At 46.0% G+C, this 20,606-nt stretch overlaps 1 protein-coding gene across 1 annotated transcript in view; it reads right to left on the bottom strand.

Moving 5' to 3' along the window:
- b4galt2 (UDP-Gal:betaGlcNAc beta 1,4- galactosyltransferase, polypeptide 2) overlaps positions 1 to 20,113 on the bottom strand; it is a 113,351-nt gene extending 93,238 nt beyond the window's left edge. Inside the window, exon 1 of the mRNA XM_030115032.1 lies at positions 19,765 to 20,113. Coding sequence (XP_029970892.1) covers positions 19,765 to 20,113 — 349 coding nt within the window. The remainder of the gene's footprint in view (positions 1 to 19,764) is intronic.
- Positions 20,114 to 20,606: the final 493 nt, after the last annotated feature.

Below are 20,606 nucleotides of genomic sequence, written 5' to 3'. Positions count from 1 at the left end.
TGCCAACGGGGAGGACAGAAGGCATAAGAGGTTTAGGAGACAGTTGGGATGTAATCTTTCAAGCTGGCTAGTTTCTGACAGCTGACAAAGGATTTTATGACAATGACATAGCTGCTCTACATCAGCAGGTGCACGTATTAAACAGAGAGGGGTGATTGGTATTCGCCGTATCGAGAGTCTCGCGGCGATGAAACGTCACGGCGAAATGTGACGGTTACAAGCTCCGACAGGCCGCTGATCAAAGACCTCAGGACGCTCCCCGTTAAACCCGTCCTGTTCCCCGTTTCATAACCGAGATCACTAGCTGGTTATGTGAGCGGTAATTTGCGCTGACACATTCATGCGGAGCGCGGTCAGGTGACGCCACCATGATGAAACCGAGCAGCCTCCCGAACCGGAGCGTGAAGGGCAAAGGCGGTTTTAATTTCCCCTGTTAGGATACCAGACCGGATAAGATGAGATGAGAGAGCATATGTTGTCAGGTGTTATAACGCTGCGGCAGTGATTAGTCGGTGTCAGTCTGAAGTAATGAGGTGACGCCTGCAGCCACGCTCTCAAGGACTCAGTGAAATATGACTTAGAACAAGTTCTAGGAACCTCAACTTTTTAGACTGTGTTGAAAAGAAGGAACCAGTTTATAATCTCATCCTCTGTGTAGGTACTTTTATGAACAATTCCCCTCAAATTGGGACAAGGGGATTAGAAATATACTTGAAGGACATGGATCAGTCGAACCCAGATTCAAGACACCAGTAAACAGTTGGAACCAAAGATTTGGTGACTGAGGAGACCTTATGGTTCTGTTTTTGCTCTGATCTGTCTTCCCAGCTTGTCCCTGATGCCTGGTTTCACACCCGCTGCCTGTGTTTGTTGCTCCTCCCTCGAGTCTTCTTCCAATTACCCTCCATTCTTGTGTGGTGCTTCTCGTCCATCCCTGAATCCCAGAGTGTCTACTCAAGCCTTCAGCCTCTCTCTTGGTTGGTCCGCCTCTGCGGTCTCTGTGTGGTCCGTGGACTGTCTTTTTCTGCCAGGTACCCTGCCTGAATTGGGATTTGCAAAGTTTACCTGTTTTCCTTTAACATGATAAGCTTTAATTGATCTTTCCATTCCAAGAACTGGATCTGATGCAGAGGATTTTCCGTAGCGTAGGGCTTAGAGTTAGCCTTGACTGTCACACCACTGACCACAGACTCGCGCAGACAAGCAGTGAAAATGATGCAAACAAAAGAACCTGGAGTTCAAGTGATGTTTGGTTCAGACCAACATCATTAGCTGGTTAGGCTCAGTTTGCTTTCCGTCATGTCTGTTTGCTAAATTGAGATAACAGCTGAAATTACGAGTCCATTTCCCCCCAAATCCAATTCTCTCGGATGATGTGATCAGATAGTCCCGTTTACATGGACACTGAATCAAGAGATCAGATTGATGTCTACTTTTTATGCACCAGTTTGTGTCTGTCCAGCTTTTCCACCAAGCTATGTTTCCAAGTTGAAGTTATGAAACGGAGAAAAACGATGGGATCAATGAAACCAAGCCTCCGGTTCACAACGAAATTTCTTTCTGAATGAATCCCATCAGATCGCAGTCCTCTGAAGGATGCATTTCCATGAGGCGTTTTCCATCTGCTCAGGCTTTTACTCCCTCTCTTTGTGTCCATGAAAGCACAGCTAATGAATGTAGGAGGAATGGAAAGCACTGACCTTATGTGACCAATTCAAACACATCATTAGCCTCGATCGGCCACTTTCTACCATCTACTGAAACATAACTAAAGCTGAAGCAGAGTCTGATAACAAGTGTGATAATCATGGCAGTAATAACGTCTATTATGAAGCCAGCTGTAAAGCCAAATCTACGCAATGTAGAGGAAAAATCAAGTATGAACTACCAGTAAGCCCGAGAGTTAGACTGAGAACAAGAAAAATACTGAATATTCACACAGTAAGCAATAAAAAGATTTTATTCAGAAGAACACATTGCTGTAATAACAGCAATTTGGTACGATTGACGATCAAACTAAAACTGATGATTCATGTCATGGCAAAAATGCTCAAAATATCTTAAACTGACTTATTTCTTTTAGGAAAACCAGATCAAATTGTTGCTCAAGTGTTGGCAATGCCACATCAGAAAGGTCTAGACACTGAGCCAATATGACAAGAAAACTACAGAAAGCTTTAATTCAACCACTTATACGATCAAACAGATGTGAAAGACGGATAAATTGTTGTCACTCAGCAATCTTCAAGTCTGTAATCATACTTATATGAGCTGGAAGGCCGTCACTTTCTCCCATGAAATAAATAACTTTCATATTCCGGCACCACAATTAAGGTAACCAGACACCAAAGAGAGCCAGTTGTTAAGGAAAGGCTCTGACTCGTGGAGGACTATATAGTGGGAGGCACCGCCCACAGCAGTCCTGATAAACAATGCCACCTCGCTGGGGTGCCGCCACACAACAAACACAGAGCCAGCCGTGTATTTTTCTGTCGCCTCAGACTTCCTTTCAACCTCCCTGACACCGCAAGGAGCATCATTAGTGGAAATGTCAATCGTGAAGGTAAATCCAGGACTTGACAGAAAGTGAAAATTCGACTTGGTTCAGACTCTGCATTCATAGTGTATGAAGTCTGAATAAATGACATCCAAGTTTTAATAATCCCTGAGGAATCCTAACGTTAACTTGCTTCGTTTAAGAAATGTATTCATCCATGTCTTTATATTCATTGTAAGTGATATATGTTTATCTAGTCCTATGAGACACCAGACGTAAAAAAATTCCTGAATAGCCTAAAACTCGCGCTGCAAACTCGACCTATAGGACCCATTTTTATGTTTATCCGTCTGTCACACGGAGCGAAACAAGAAAGCAGGGGCACGTCAGGTTGGACAATGAAGGGACCAAACTTTTAAATAACCACTTGTACCTGCTGCAGCACAGGGGAACGGACTAAATTGAATGGCGAGATGCGTCTGTCCTTTACACAGACTCGTCTGCAGAGACGGAGACGGGCCAGGTGAGAGGGCAGCGCCAGTCCCGGGTGTCCCGAAGCCTCAACTCGTCCAGAAATTCAACAGCTCTGAAATGACTCCACTCTAAATTCAGGCGAGCCAGCGCTTGTGTCTGTGTGTGCAATCCCATACTTTATCTTCTGTAAATGTATATGACATGCAGCCTGTAAGGTAAAACACAGACTACTGCAACAAAAGCAGCCTCGGTGAGCCTCAGGCACTGTGCACACACACACACACACACACGGTGTGTGTAACACCTGTTTTACTGTGATAGTGGGACCAGAAAACCTGAAGTCAAGCATCCGTGTGGCTCCAGATTTTATACGCAAGACTACAAGGAGGCTGCGGTTGTGGTCGGGGATATAATGCGTGTAATTAGTTGTGATACTAAAGGTTAAAGTAAGAAGCAAGGGAATTCATTATGTAAGTATAAAGTCCATTTTTTCAGAGGCTTCCTGATCTTGTGCTGCACCGTGTAGTTTTCAGGAAGGACCTGCAGCAGGTGGGGAGGGTGACCAAGACTGTGAACATTTAACTATTTAACTCTTTTTTTTAACTATTTATTTAGCTATTTTGTGGAAATGTTCCCATCAACGATCTGACTCAATTATGCAGACTTATGGGAATCCCTCAGCTGTGCAGACTCGTCCGGTATACGTCGACTAACATCGGCCGCAAAACGACCCCAGGGAGCAGTAAGCAGCTCGCTCTGTCCCCACTGCCCCTTTCATAAACGCTCCAGTCCAAAACCATTTTACTCCTTCTGAGCACTCACACATTCATTTCACTTGAAAATCAGTCGCCAAGGAAAAGCGGCGTTCTCTCCCGGGTCCCTTTCTCCGTCTGCTTGTCCTGTATCCCCTCCGCCGCCGCAAATGATGTGCAGACACGGCCACCCCGGGGCCGGGGATTACGAGACGGACTCTGAATTGGAAATGATTTCAGATTTATATGAACCTGGGACTCATTAAGCAACATGCTTTTTAATTTTGCTCGTCGCCCCCTCACAGCTATTCCCACGTCTCCACACGGGCTTCGGAGACGAGAACGAGACAAGCTGCGCAGAAGACATAAGTGAGAAGGACAAAAGGAAAAAAAATAAAATCACTGCAGGCAAATGATCTTTGCTCAGACTAACATGATCTGACACGACAAACCGTCTGCCACAGTAACACCAGGTCTTTATGCCTGAAGACGCTGGACTTAAGGATTTCTTTTTAAACTACCTTAATCTGAGGCGTTTTAAAAAGATTCATCAGTTCTCTTCTAAAATCAATGCTGCAGAGTAAGTGGTACAAATTAAGCTGTTTGGCCACTCATGATGCTAAGTTATACACGTTCAGACTCAGATGGGGAAAGGTTTTATGTTCCAGATGAAGAAGTGGATGGCTCGCCAATTCTGTTGACAAAGCCACCTCATCATTTAGGAGCCACTGTTATGATTTAAACATTCATGACATTCTATTGTCACCATTGTTTACACCACCACACCAACCAGAACCTCAGAAATAAGGCGACTTTTTGCTCTCAGCTCAGTTTCCTCCGGTCTCCCTGCTGCTCGGCTAATTTATCCTCCGTCTCTTGACCTGTTGAGTCATCCTCAAACCTTTAAAGTGCACAGAGACGGCCCGTCAAACTCTGCTGCCCTTCTACAAATATTTGCAGGGCTCCTCTAAATAAATCATGGTCTATATTTCATCCCTCACTGGGGTGTTTTCTGAGCCACAGGAAAGTCTGACTGCACCTCTAGAAAAGGCGTCCAGCGCTGCTTCGGGCCTGAATCAGATGAAGAGTTAAAGATTTCAGACACTTTAAATGGTTGACAACACAGCGATGAAGCATCCTGTAATAATATTAACACTGGATTCCAACAACCGTCCACTGTGGTGTGTGTGTGTGTGTGTGTGTGCGTGTGTGTGTGTGTGAGCAGGAATGCTTCTCAGCCTCTAAATGGATCCATTCATCCCATGGAGGATGTAGCTTCTCTACAGTCTCTGCATACCAAACTCTTCCTCCGTCCACCCTCCTCCTCCTCCTCCTCCTCCTCAGTCCCAGCACCTCTTCTATCCATCTTTAATCCCTTCATCGTGAGCTCATCTTTCACCCCCTCCTCCCGTCTTGTCCTCCTGCCTCGCCCATCCCTCTGCGGTGAATTATTAACTCCGCCTGTCTTTCGTCTTCTGTACACTTAACATGAAACATGAAGGGCTGAACGATACGCCAGATGACACCATTACATTCATCAAGTCCAGTTACCCCGAAAGGCTGAAAGTGGGCACTTAGTGAAACATACACTTTAACTGACGCTCAGATCCATTGGACGACCGGGTTGGACTGTGATCACAGGTGACTCAACTACAAACCCACCGAGTCCAGGAGAGCTATGGCTCCCGATCAAAACGTCCATCCTTCACTTCCTCCTCCTTCGTGGAGCTCATCCCATCATTTCAGATCCCAAATACACACTCAAACCCCCTGATTTGCAGTCCGCCGGTGCGCCGCAACTCGTAATAATCCTTTTAACTAATCCACATCAAATCTCTCACAATGCTAATCCGTCAGGCCCGGCGTCCCGCCGCAGCGCTCGTCGGTGCACGCGCCCCGCCATGCATAATTCAATTGCGACGGTAATTTGTTGCGTTGCCGGGGCTTGGCAACGTCTTAACTATTCATGCGCCCGCCGAGGGTTTCGCACTCGCCCAGAACAGGGGCGGGACGCGGCGCTCGCCTGCATTATGCACAAGACAGGCGTGACGTGCGGGAGGAAAATAGAAGAGCGCGGCGGCCAAATTTAGGGAGGAAGGAAACACAAAGAAACGAACGCAGACACAATGAGACTAAATAAATAAAACAACACTTTGAGTAAACTCAACTGTAGGAACAAGAATAAAAACAGATTTATGGTTTAAGGACATCATGGTCCTGGTTCAAGATGGACAGAGTTACCCAGCACTGTTTCCCTTTCACCAGTTCTAGAAGGGCTGTGAAATATAAGGCCTGTGGACCAAAACTGGCTCCTCAGAGGTTACTATTTGGCCCACAGGACAATCCTGCAAAGTGTAACAATAACATCTTGTATCGATGGTTCCACTTTATTTTTACAATCTCAGACTGCTACAATGTGCAAGTTCAGTTATATAAAGTCTATATATTCTGCATTTCCCAATAAAGGAGTGATTTATTTACACAACACACAGTCAAGTGCTCAGAGATGAAGCTGTGAAGGTAAATATGATTCCAGATCACGAGTTAGTAACAGTGTTGGATAAAAAAATGATTCAAAGAAAAGTTACAAACCACAAATTAAGGACTTTTTTATTCTTCAACGCTTCTATTTGGAGCCAGAAACCTTTATAAGAAATAACAGATGTTAAAAATGCTTTGTTATTCTGCATTCATTTACTGTTTTCTTCGTTTTGTAAGAAAATATGTTAATAAATAAATGAAGACTCTCACATACCAAAACATCTGAGGCATGAACAGATTTCAAACCGCCATGATTATCAAGCTGTAATAAGTAACTTTAATAGCCTGATTTTACTCATACAGCTCACTGGAGACTAAACGGAGAGCTGTACGCTTTATAAGAAACTCACTGAAATACTTGTTAAATTTGATTGTTTGGTTGTAAGCATCGTTTTCACCTCTGCAGCTTTTGAAAATTAGAGAAAATAAACCTCATTATTAAACACTTATATTAGATGAAATGTCCACAATCGGACAGATTTGGTGGATTAAATCTTGATATTGTTTATAAATACTTCAATATGAATTTACAGATACTTTTTTTGTAGGATTAACCTGACATTAACCCCGAGAAGCGAGAAGAAGAGACCAAAAACAAGTTTGTAAAGGCTTTTGTATGATTTCAGCTCTGCTCACTGCGGAGGAAACGATGATCCACTTGTCCGATTATAACAGTTCACTCACTTAATTAGCAAAAGCTCGGCCCGGTGCGGCGCGATCACTGTCTGAGACAAAGGCAGAGCGAGGAGGAGGCTCCGACGCTGATGACGGCTCCACTTGTGAGCAGAATAATGAATCAGTGACTGGAGAGGAGATAATTAGCCGTGTCAGAAGAGAGACGACCGAGACGGAAACAGCCGAGGAAAGTCACAAATCAGAGAAATCGAGAAGCGGGAGCGCGAGGTCGAGTGCAACTGTACTTGAATTTCACACAATCACACAATCCTTTAATTCTCTGAAATGATTCCTTTTCAGCTGTGAATTCTGAGCGGACGGCTTAAGCCGCTTTATAAAACCCAGACGTTAATTTACAGCAATTTAACCAACTTGTCTCCATCAGCATGGTGTCGATAATGCAAAATGAAGTGAAAGCAGCCTTTGGGTTCTTCATAAATAAAAGCATTTCCACCATTTATAGCGCTGAAATGCCGATTTTGCAGGTTTTTATATCCAATTACCTGGAAATGTCAATCCACTTCAACGTAAGCTACAAAAGGCTGTCTGTGCGGCGCCGGGGATTACGATTAGCCGCCTAATTAATTAAAAGCCAGAGTCAACAAACAGGCGGTCAAAACATCATTTCACAAAGCTTTGAACTCCGACAGGAGGTCTGCAGACCAGCGAGGCAGAACGAGGCAGGACCTGGGCTGGACGGGTTTCAACAGGCTCTGCTGCAACGTTTCGGTTTGAATTCTCAAGACAGCTATTGAATGAAATTATTGGGGAAAATCCTTCTTTTCACGCTTCCTCGTTTGTAAATGTTTAGACGTACAATCGGAGGTATCCTTCTGTCCTCGTTACTGGACTCTCTAATGTCATAACGTAACTGTCTCTCAAAGCTCGTTCCTCATTCGGACCCTATAGACAGTGTCAGAAACGCTGCCCGTCACTCCTGGGTTACATAACTCGATGGACCGCTTCCAGGTTCTTCATGAGGCGCGTCCGAGGCGGTTTGGCGTTGGATTCACGCTGCGCGGCGTTTCCCCTCCCCTCAGCTGATGAATATATGGAAGCAGCTTCGCCAGTCAACGCTCCTTCAAGGTACCGACGGCTGAGACACATGAAACGCCGACCTGCTGGAGCGCTGAGCGCGACAGAACGTCAACCCTGGAGGGATTTGTCAACAAGAACAGACGAGACTGATCTGAAGACGAGCGTCGACTTTCGAAGACGTTTCCACCTTGATGCTGCTTGAACAGTGTCTTAAGGCTGAGAGGAGGGCGTGTCCATATCCGTCCTCTGTCCTGCCGTCCCTGTGGAAGCACCGTCTCCACGTCACTGCTCCCTCTGATGAGGGCTGACGTGCTGATAGCTCACTTTAAGACCTGAGATCCTCAGACTGTCGTCGAACTGTTTCAGGACGTTGAGGGTCGGAGGAGGAGGAGGAAACTGGCAGCTTGATTTTCGTCCAAGATGCTGGACTGGACACATTTTCAACACTTTTTTTAAAATCTTGCGATCGTCCGATGTGGTCTGAACATGTTACTTTAGCAAAAGACACATCCTGAATGTTCTCTGAAATCCTGGCCATAGGAAGAATCTGCTCTGGTCTCCCTGCAGCCGCTGACCACTCTCCATTAACGAAGACACTAATTAATCGGCGCCAAGTCAAAAAAACGGCTCCGTCATCCGGTCTGCAGCCTCTGAAAAACACCCACAGCCGACTGCACGCTAATGGAGGCAGCGAAAGGTCAGCTCGTTCAGTTTTAGGATGATTAGACGTGCTGCGACACTAAATTCAGTTTGAGACGGCACATTTTATTTACAGCAAACAGATTACTGCTGAACTGCAAAATGCCTGCTGCGTTTTGATCTGTTTTACAAGGGAAAAGAATCAAATACATTTCAATTACATGTCTTTGATATAAGAAAGTGACGTTTTCAGAATTATTTTCTGGCTTTATTATATAAATAGATAGAAAATCGGGCGTCTTGTTGCATGAACCGTGTGAGGAAAGGTCCGTCTTTAGAGAGCAGGTGGGGTTTGGTTAATCCCGTCTTAAAGATCCAGTGAGATATCTATTTTTACGACCACATCCATCGCGTGTGCTTTCAGAGTCGTGGTGCTTTCGGGCCTTTTTGTGCCTTTTCGTTGAAACGCCTCCTGCAGGAGCTGCAGGAGCTGCAGGGAGCCGTGGAACCCGGGTCCCCCCGGTCCACACAGCGCTGAACTCTCCTCTCCTTCACCACTGTCAGACCTGCACATCTGTATTTTAACAAGCACTAAATAAATAAATAAACAAGCAGCACTGCAGGCTGCTTTGAACGAGCAGATATTCAAACGAGCTGCAGGGATAAAAGTTCCCGAGTTTCTGCGGCTCGGCTCTTCCTGCCGCCGCCACACACTGCTGCACGCCAAAAAATAATCCTCAATTCCTATTTTCACCGCAGCCCTGTTTGTTATTGTGAAATATTATGTTTTATTTATTGGACTCTGCCAAACATTGTGTTTTACACGGAGTCGCCGCTGTAATTTTGCTCCTCCGAATCGGTTTCCTCATCTTCATCTTCTGCTTTTGTTCCCGGAGCTGCGAGACGCAGAAATCTGAGCCGAGGCAGGTGAGAAGGGAATAATGAAGTGTGTGTGTGTGTGTGTGTGTGTGTGTGTGTGTGTGTGTGTGTGTGTGTGTGTGTGTGTAAGCAGCGTGTTCTGTCATTCATCATGTGGAGGGCTTTCTTGTTAGAGCACACACACCTTAATAGTCAGTCTGGACCGAGAGAACAGAGATAAGAGGAAGCATTTTATTACCGCGTCAAGGCCACAACACACACACACACACACACACACACACACACACACACACACACACACACACACAAAAACACATGCCGAGCAAAGCATTGTATTAAATTTAAACACTTGAAGATGAAACTTCTATTCTACATTTTCTTCACTGTGTTTCTTCTCCCAGTGTTCGAGGTAAAAGTCAATTTTATAAAAACTACAAATGTTACAGATGCTGTCTGTCAGAAAGTGTTCTTTTTTTTGGTTCTTCTTCCTCTATTAAAGCTTGCTGAGAGGAGCTGTGTCGTGTCGTTTTACCGTTCGGTCCGCATGAGTCACGGCTGAAATGTCACTGGGTGAAAGACGGCGCCACGTGGCCGCCACACGCCGCCCCGCCTCGCAAACACATCCGGGCTTTAAAACGTAAACGGGGAGGCGACGCGCAGCCGGGAAGCAAATAACCAAGACGCCGAATCGCTAATTTGTTGAGGAAATATGAAGTCAAGGCCGCGCACGTGGAGAGGAAGTCACATCGTGGATGGGAGTGAGCGGCGGCGGCGGCGGCGGCGGCGGCGGCGAGGCCGTTTTAATGACGCGATGGCCGCCGTTACGCTGCCTCCCGGCTGTGAGCAGCGGTGTGTGTCTGACGGGGCTGACCTTGTTTGTTGGTTTGATTGAAAGCAGAGGAAAGCGGCCGTTTCCCCCTCTAATGGTATTCCCTGATCTAATGAACACAAACGCCGCTTAACTCCTCTGCTTCTCCACCTTTAGCTTTCCTTGAGGCCGTTTACTTATTCTAAGGGTCTGAATGAGGAGTTTTTTTTCTACCTGCTTCATTCTGAGCCCCCTGCTTTAAAGGGTCACTATGTTCAATTTAAATGTGACATCTGGCCATTAGGTGGCAGCGTGGAGTCACCGCCGTTCGGTCCAGCTCGTCAACTGCTGCCAGTTTTTTGTTATATTTGCTTCGTAAATCTGTATTCAGAGTCTGTAACGCCAGAGAAAATTGAGTTATTAACCACTCAGCCCAAGATGAATTATTTAAACGAACGGAAAGTGTAGAAAATTAAATCCCGTCTCCTTTCAGACGGCGGAAGCTCGTCCGCCACCGACTGAAATCAGCTCAATGTGAAAAATGCTAAATTCAAAATATCAACTCCTTCTTTCTGAAAATTCACCTTCAAACTGAGTGAGCGACTATTTCCACTTTCCAGCAAAGTTAATGATAAATTTAGGATATTTCTTTCAACATTGCATATATACAGTAAGCTGTGTATCTTTAATTGTAAAAACAACTCCTTAAAAGAACTGAAAATGTCTAAAATAAAATGTAAAACCTTTCAGAGTGGTCGAAAAGTGAAATTTAACCATTTCCACTGAAGAGAACTAATGCCAGAGCTACTGTCACATATTTGACATGTCTGTTTTGTGGAGGGGAATAATGCAGTCCTTTGAGCAGACCTGTGTAATTATACAGTCAGAGCTGCTCTGAATCGGGTCTATATAGACCGCTGGCGTTCAGAGAGGTTCACGGTTGCCGAGGCGTCGATTCCACCTGATTTTACTGATATATAAACCACACAGAGGACCATATTCACCATTTCATCTGCAGTAATTAACGGGTGATTTTTTCAGATTTGTGCATAAATACACATAGATATCTATTTAATACACATATATGTACGTTTTTTATTTTATTTTTTTTGTGTGGAGAAGCTGAAGAGCATCAGCCTGTAGGCTGAACTCGTCATTTTGATGGCTGTCAGTCAACTTCTTATTGATCTAATAATAAAAGTGTGAATGCACCGATACCAAGACCAGCACGGGGTGGACTGCGGAGCGGGGAAGCAGGTGATTACGTTCTGCCTCTGAAGGTTTCTCGCAGAGTGAAGGTGAAGCTCGGCTGCTCGCTCAGCGGAGGGACGTGAACACAACCCGACACACGTTCTCTCTTTCTGACAGCCACAATTTACAAATATGAAATCAGCCCAAACAACAGCCTGCAGCGATCTCACGCAGCAGCCTTCACCGTTTTCATCCGCTGCCATTTCCGACGACTCGCCGCCTTTCAGGGGAAACATCAGCTTTGAAGTTACTCGTATACAAATAAACGAGCTTTTTCTTTCTTTCTGCAAAGTGCAAATGAGAGACGATACTGCATCACTGGCATTGTTCTCAAACCCGACGCTCCTGTTTAAGCCGTCCATTAAAAATGCAGGAGAACGGTCATAAAACATGCTGTGCCACAAACCGGCGTGCAGCGGCGGGAAGGTGAAGGCGAGGATCTCCGAGGAGCCGGCCTGGCTTTAAGGAACGTTTCTCTCGCTGTGCATTCCCCCCGCTAACGGGACGTACGTGACGTTTGCCTCCATTAACCCTCAAGATGTGAATAAAACAAATGCATGCGGAGGCGGGAAACACCGAGCGAGTGCAGCGGTTTCATTCAGGCTCCGCACGTCAAACACACTGCGCTCATCACAATGAGCAGCTCTTCCCTCGATGCCCACCCACCAGGCAGACGTGAGTGTTTGAGGTCACAGAGTGTGTGTGTGTGTGTGTAGAGTTTCATAAAGGTTGTTAAACGCTCACGTAATTGATACATCTTTTTCTGAACAATGCTGCTTATTTTTTCAAAATCTGTAGTGAGATGGTTACGGGATTCGCCACCTTGAAACACATTGGACAGCAGCTTCCTCTCAGGACTGGTAGCTTCAAACAAATTCCCCGCATGCCGGGGGACCTGTGGAGGGTTTGGAGTGACTGGTTTCGTGATGCTGCGGCGTCTTGGCAGTGATATCAGGCCTCTGCAGCCGCTCACATCCAGATAAGAAACTGATTAAAAGTTGGGCACACGGCTCGTCGCTGTTGGAAGTTTGCACTTATTCAAAACAAGCGAAACAGAGTGTGGAAGATTCATCTGAAAATTGAGGTCGTTGATGTTCTGATGGCAAAAGTGATGAAACTTTGGATCTGCAGCTTGATAAGAAGGTGTGTTATTTGAACTTGCTCACCTCCCTGTATCGACACATTGTGAAGGTCAGACTTCATGAATCAGGGATCGAGAGATGCTTGCTGTACGGTAAAAATTCCCCCGCAGGCCTGAAGAGCTATGCTTAGCCTAATTGCTAAAGATGAATAAAACCTAGCAGCGAGCCACGGTCTGCATTTACAAACATTAATAAAACAAGATGTTCCAGGGCTTATTTCAGAGCTGATTTCACTGCCAGCAGTGTCTGAATCGACTGAGGATGAATTTATCCGTCCTTACTTGAAAATCATGAAACTTGGTGGAATACTTGATTGACTAATAGAAGGTTAAAGTTAAAGTGATGAAAATGTTCACATCAAGTATGTTTCCTATAAAAAGACTCTACATAAAACTCGACCTGCCTACTATTCCTCCTCAATAGATGAAACCCAGAACAACCCCAGGCTCCTCTTTGATACTATAGCCAGGCTGACAAGGAGTCACAGCTCTGTCCAGCCTCAGATCCCCTCAGCCTTAAGCAGTAATGATTTTTTAAACTTTTTTAATGACAAAATTATAACTATTAGAGATAAAATTGAAAGCACACTTCCTGAAGTGGTCACAGACCAACACATCCTCAGATCTGTCAGTAGAACCTGACTCACAACTACTTAGCTTCCATCCTATTGAACTCTCTGAGTTATCCTCAATTGTGGCCTCATCTAAACCTACAACTTGTCTATTGGATCCAATCCTAACGAGACTGTTTAAAGACATTTTCCCCCTGATCAGTACATCAATACTAGATCAGATATTATTGGGATTAAAGGTTCAGCATTAAAGGAATACTCTGACGATTTTGGACCCACGCCCTATCCCTATCATTTACAAAGTGAGATAAGCTCATAAATACCTTTTTTGTGTCTCTGCATCCACTGGCTGAGCGACTGAGTCTATAGCTCAGTCGCACAGCGACTGAGTCTATAGCTTCTACTGCTGTGCTCCGGTATATCCTTCCGTGGAGCTCTGCGCATGTGCAGATCTGTGTGTATCAAAACGTGATTTTAACATATTGAAAAGAAAAGACATCTTTTAAAATGTTTTATAACCTTTCGGATTTACTTCACGTGCTAATACGCCGTCCCCTGGACCACTGGGAGGAGTATTTTGTCCACTTTCGTCAGTCCGGCTCTGTTTCCTCTTCACCTCCAGCAGATGAGCTTAGCTAACTACGATGCTAACAGCTGGGAGCCAGTCGCTGGACAAACGGACACAAAAAAGGTATTTATGAGCTCATCTCACTTTGTAAATGATCGGGATAGGGCGTGGGTCCAAAATCTTCGGAGTATTCCTTTAAACTGGTTTCAATCGTATTTAGCGGACAGGTTCCACTTCATTAATGTTAACAATGACTCTTCAGCTCAGATCAAAGTTAAATATGGAGTTCCACAGGGTTCTGTTTTAGGACCTATACTCTTCACATGATACATGCTTCCTTTAGGGAACATCACCAGAAAACACTCCATTAACTTCCGCTGTTATGCAGATGATACAAAACTATTTATCTATGAATCCAGATGACAGTCAAACATTAAAAAGCAAAAAGTCTCTGATCCCACTACATTGGGTCTGTGGTGCTGATCTATGGTATGAGCATGTTTTTCTGGCCTTTCACTTCCCCTTGAGGGACATTTAGATTCCTCAGAGACACTTCGAACAGATTACCAAGAACCCAGATTATGAGCCAGACCTTCTCAACCAACATCAGGTTGCCTGGATCGTAAAACCACTGAGATTAAACCGTAATCCCATAAACTTGATTAGATTGACTGTATCCAGCTGAAACCATGAGCAGAGTCCATCTGAGTGCTGCTAAATGTCGGCGCTTTCTGAGCACGTCAGCCATGAAATTCATCACGTGACGCCATGCAACTGAAAACAAATCAAGCAAAGCGACCGTGAGCCGTCGACGGTCCCTGATCAGATTGGGGACAAAGTTCCTTTGGGGATTCTGGTCCGTTGTCGCAAATCCAAAACACAATGGCCGTGTTTTGTAAACCGGAAGATCAGATCTCTGACCTTTTCGTGTCATGAATTAGTGAGACACGCTTCAACTGGAGAGAAGAAGCTGCGAGAAAGGAAGTACCAACTTCATGATCTGGTAATGTCATCATGCTTTCACTTATGTGGCTGTATTTTCTGTACAAACAGAGCAGAAAGGCTTATTTCACCCCAATTACATCCATGTCGTGGTGAGTAAAGGAAGCTCAGGTGCAGGATGCTCTCCGGGAGGCAACTGCAGTTTTACAGGATGCAGCAGAAGAAGAAGTGGACAGTTAATTCCTGCTAATTACATTTGATTGGGTGAACCCCGTGGAGCATCCAGCTCAAACAAGAGCTGGAAAACAGCTTTTAATCGCCCACTGAGCTACAGATATTTATTTATATGTACATCCACATGCCGTTTATGTGGGAACTAAACAGAATAAATGAAAGGGTTCCAGCGTGAGAATGATCGACACACGAATGTCGAAACTGAAACTTTGCACAACAGGAAAACTGCTCACTGTATTAAAAAGTCTCGGATCAAAACCAAACACACTTCGGCTCACGTCAGCCTCCAACGAAGCAACGCCTGCTTTTAATTTGAGAGCCTTAATCCACAGGAACGGTTGGAAAAAAGCCTCCTAATTACTGTTAAAGCAGAGAAAACCAACAGAGTTGTTCAAAGCAGCAACCCGATAATTGAATGAAACGCAAGTGGAAGTCTTTCTCAATTAATATTAAGTGACAGGTTCTTCAGTGTTATTTAAACTCTGGCATTCTCACCTGAAGCAAAAGTCTGAAGCCTGAAAACACTGAATTCATGTAAAGACAATGGCTGAAAATTGTTTTAGGTTTGCCTTGCTTATCTGGAATTCAGCACACACACACACACACACACATACACACACACACACATACAAACTGAACACACACAAGGTCACACAGACCTTAATCTTTCATTTTTTTTTCCAGGCTTGTCGGGGATCTTGTATTAGTCGGAGATTGAGAGGCCAGATGATGTGATCAGATCATCTGTGCGATCACGTGACTCACTGGAACATTAACCTCGGAGAATAAACAGACCGGGAGGAAACAATGGTCGTCCTGAAGACGTCTGTGTTCTGATATACGAGATACAAGCAGAGCAAATCTGTCCGGTTGAGCGTTTTTGTTCTCAGGAGGTAGATCGGGGCCGAAAAGCAGCCGCCGCCGGATCTGTGGATTCCTCTCTCACAGGCCGCACCTGTCAGCTGGTGTTGTGGGACAGCCAAAGGCTTGTTTGTTTGTTTCCCCCCTCGCTTTCACTCGCTGGTGTGTGTGTGTGTGTGTGTGTGTGTGTGTGTGTGTGTGTGTAACCCCCCCGCTTCACCTCGCCACCTGCTGTCCCTCCACTCAGTCCGTCCCACCTCTCCGCCGTCCATTAGCCCTCCGCTCCGGCGTCTCTCTGCTCACCACGGCCTCCAGGCCAGCCACTCCATGAGAGAGGAAGACCACGCTACAGGAATACACCTGTGCTCGGCGTGAACGCCAGACAGCCAACTCGAGGGGCAAATAATGGAATCGGCCGACGCGGCGCTCCAGACGGCTTCATCCCCCCGTCCGATTTCAAAGCACGCAAAGAACCTCATTATCAAATGAGAAAAAGCAAGCGGTGAGAAGAAAAAGGGATAAAAAGGAGGGGAGATATTGACAGCGCCACAACGCCCCCCTGCTAGGGATTAGGTCTGTGAGGCGTGTTTACAGATGAAACAAGAGAGGAAACAGGTTTACGTTTCATCGTCAGAGAGCGACTGAGTGTTTCCCGACAGGAAAAAACTGAAATGCAATATACTGTCAGCCATATACAGTATAATCCCAGAGTCGATGGATCATTTGCTCAGTTTTAGTCTTTTTACACACATAATGGGAAACAGTGATGTTAATTTGTTACACGAGCCTTGAACTGGAAGAAGCAGCTCTGAAGGCACAGAAAACCTCCGATAAACACGAGCCTTTCCGGGATGAAATGCGCGTTCCCGACGCTGCAGCTCTGGACTCATTAGTGTGGGAAAGGGCTGACTGGGAAATGATAGCTAGATAATCAGCGCTCTGATCGCAGGTCAAGCCCACTTTAGCTAATGGGAAATAACAGTGGGAGTGTGTCCTCCCGTCCTGAGCACTGTCATCAATGGGTGAGGTGTGTGTGTGAGTGTGTGTGTGTGTGTGTGTGTGGGACAGACTGTGTGGCCGCTGTAATTATAGATCTACCAAATAGGTTCAATGTGACTTTCTCAACCTCAGATTTGCTGGGCGGAGGCTTCCAGGAGATAATTAAATGTTGGTGGACATGTGTGAGAGAGCGGAGTGTAACCCGACACCCCGAAGCCCCGCCTCCTCTTTAATGCCCGTCCGACCTGCGTACAGGTGACGTCGGTCCGATCACACACACCGCTGTTCGCTGATTAAAGAGAGCTTCAGTGATGATGGCTGCTCATACAGAAAGAGGTGAAGACTGCTTCTGTTTTTCTGAGGAGGAAGAAAACTGTCCTGAAGGTCAGAGCAGTGCTCGCTATATGAGCAATATCCTCAATTTTTTATATTTCTCTTTTTTCTCCTTTCAGTTTTTTCCTCTTTCTCTCATTAAATTCTTTTTGTTAATTTTTTTTTCTTTATTTTCTTCTCTTTTTTCCTTACTGAAAAAAAGTAAGTTTAATCACTTTTTTATTTCAGCAGTTCGAGCTATTCTGGCTCTTTTAGCCATTCTTCTGTTTTTATTCTGGCGATTAGACCTTTTTTATTTATTTATTTTAATCAGTGAGGTATGCAGACAAAATAAAAGCAAAATGATTATTCAGAAATCATTTTCTAAAGCTTCATGCGGAGCCGCAGGCTGCAGGCCTCTGCACTGAAGAAATTACATTATTGATTCTTACACACCTTCTGTTATCAATAAAAAGAAAAAACTTTTAAATCCTCATCAAAGAATCTAGTGTTTTAGATAAACTTCACTATGTTTTGGTGTGTGTGTGTGTGTGTGTGTGTGTGTGTGTGCGTGTGTGTGTGTGTGTGTGTGTGTTCGATTGGTGTGTTTCAGCACTGTCACCACTCGTGGAAATTTGCACAGCCGGCACATTTCCACAAGTGTTGGAAACCTGAGCAAAGAACTTTGGGAGAAGAGCTGCGGTTAAGCGGCGGTGCACGGCGGTGCGCGGCGGTGCACGGCGGTGCACGGCGGTGCACGGCGGTGCACGGCGGTGTATGGTGAGCGCTGAACCGGAACATCTACAGTGTGTAAAACAAGATGTTCGCAACCAGAAAGCCGTTTGCTCTGCGAAACTTGATTAATTCAGCCTCTCCGACGTCTGTTCTTTTAAGAAAACAGCGCACGGAGGAGATGTGTGTGTTTATGCGTGTGTGTTTTCCCGCAGACCTGGGCTTTTGTCTGGAACTGCATGAATCTCCGGTTAATAGCTCCGCTGTGGGCCTCTAAGGCTGAAATACCACGGTGTAAATCGTTGACGTTAAATCCATTTTATGCTGCGGGCTGACCCGGAAAAGCTAAATTATGGCTACACTTGCTCTCTCCGCTAATTGGAATAAGACTGGAGACGCATTTATTTACAGAATTTAAAATAGTGGCCTCCAGCTTCCGGAGCCGGGACCAAGGTCTCGTCTCTCCAATTCATTACGCTAATCAATGGCGGGCAAATCCTCCCGGTTTACCTTCCCGGGCGCCCGGTGAGCGAGGGCCAGAACCACGAGGCAACCGGACGAACAAATCCAGCCAACGGGTCGTCAGAGGAGGCCATTAAACAAGGCGGAGGGTTATGAGAGCAGAAATATAACGTCTCACATCGCAGGCGCAGGCTTTATGAGCTGGAACAAGCAGGAAGAGGAGGACCGGGAGATCACGATAACGGAAGTGAAACAGAGAGATCTGCCATGAAAACCGACTGCTGTCAAACTGGCCTCAAAGCCACGGCGTCAGGGCGAGTCCCAGAAAACACACACTACTACGCAGCGACAACCGGAGGAGAGGCTCAGTGTGTTCAGCTTCATTTAAACTGGAGTTTATGTGGAGAGAATGTGTCATTGCTTGGATACGTTATAAAAATACAGACATTTTCATCACATATACTCTTCACCACAAAGAAAACCAACACTTGTGTAGGTTGCTATAGCACGATGTTACTGGCCTGACCCACTGGAGATGAAACTGAGGTGTGTGTCTGACCTCTGACCTCTGAGTTTGACTCCTCTGCTGTAAAGTCTGAAGTTGATAAAGTTCTGATACATTTTCATACAATATTCATATAGATTTTCGACTATTTTTTATTCAAAAAAAAAAAGGAAATGGTTCAGGGGAAAAGGCATCTGTCGGAACGCTTCACGTTTACTGATTCTTCTTTAAATCTCCATGATCCAAACTGATTATCCAACCGATCAATCAAACTGCAGAATCATCCAATTTTCCAATTTACTTCATCACTGAAGAGAAGAAAGGCCTCATTGACAAAAACCTCCAGCCAGAGTTCAGTTCACAGTGTTTTTATAAAAGCCAAGCGTTTCTTCTACCTGGTGTTGATGTATAGATCTCTGGATTCTTCACGTCTGTTTTGAAACAAAAATCCCAAAACTTAATTATGTCTAAATTGTTTATAGCTTTCCAAACAAATCAGTTTTAAGTGAGTGATTTTCAGCCTGGATTAGAATAAAGCAGTGCTAACTGGCTCCTCAAGCTGAACTTACTGGTGAAGAGAACTGAATCGAAGACAAAACATCTGACGATAAAACAGAAGCAGAAAGGTAAAGAAACTCTTCTCCCGATGGAAACTCCTGCTAGCCGGCGTTAGCCTGGCGCTTGTTTATTTTCAGCCAAATTCAAAAGCAAAAGTTTAAAATGAATCAAAACAAAACTATTTGGTGCTCAATGGATCCACACATCGGTTTCAAATGAACCAAAATCCTCCTTCAGCTTCAAACTATTCTGCCTCCTAAAACACCACGACGCAGGCCACCACATCCACAATGACTGACGATCCCCAACCAGGAAGTGACTCACCGAGGCCGGGCGGGTTCTCGGGGCAGGGCGGCAGCGGCTTGGGGGAAGGCGCCTGGGTGTTGTCGGGCTCGGTGCTGGGCACCAGCTGCCTGCCGGTGGCCAGCAGGCTGGCCAGCGTGGCGTTGGGCCGGGACAGGTTGTAGTAGTAGTAGTGGTGACCGCCGGCGGCGGCGCCGCTCAGGTTGCTCCGGGAGCCGTTGCGGCCGTTGTTGAAGCGGCTGAAGAGGTCGAAGCGCTGCGAGTAGACGTCGAAGTACAGGATCATCATGATGAGGAAGTGGAGCACGCACAGCAGCAGGACGCCTTTACAGATGCGCTCCAAGGTCCTGCCCAACATCAGCCGGGTCATGGCAGAGGCGGGCGGCCGTCCGGCGACGGCCGGCCGCGGCAGCGCTGGCGCCGGCGTGGCGCGGCCACGGGCATGCACTCTCTGTGACTCGGGCGTGGGGAACGGCGGCTACTGCCGGCTCGGGGAACACCCAGCTGACGGACGCCTCCGGGGGTCACCGGGCATCCGACGGCGAGGTGGAGCCGTCGACGGAACCGGCCGGTCCTGCAGCTGGGGTCGATACGTTCCTGCCGGGCTTCCAGATCACCTGCATGACAGAACAGCTCCGCTTTGACGAGTCTCTGACGTGGAACCGGGAGGAGCTCAGGTCCGTCCGGAGGCCGTCGAGTTTCAGATACGTCCCCGGGTCAAGTATCGAGCGCTCAGCCTTCCGAGTGTTTCAGCTGTGATAATCCAGGAGCGGGAGATGGTCCAGTCAGCGTGAGACCCGAAAGCCTAGAAGACGGCGGTCCCAGTGAGGGTGCAGACATTCGTCAGGGCAGAACAGAGGCTC

Source organism: Salarias fasciatus, chromosome 18 (assembly GCF_902148845.1).
Source record: "Salarias fasciatus chromosome 18, fSalaFa1.1, whole genome shotgun sequence".
Taxonomy (NCBI): domain Eukaryota; kingdom Metazoa; phylum Chordata; class Actinopteri; order Blenniiformes; family Blenniidae; genus Salarias; species Salarias fasciatus.
This window is presented reverse-complemented; position numbering and strand designations above follow the sequence as displayed.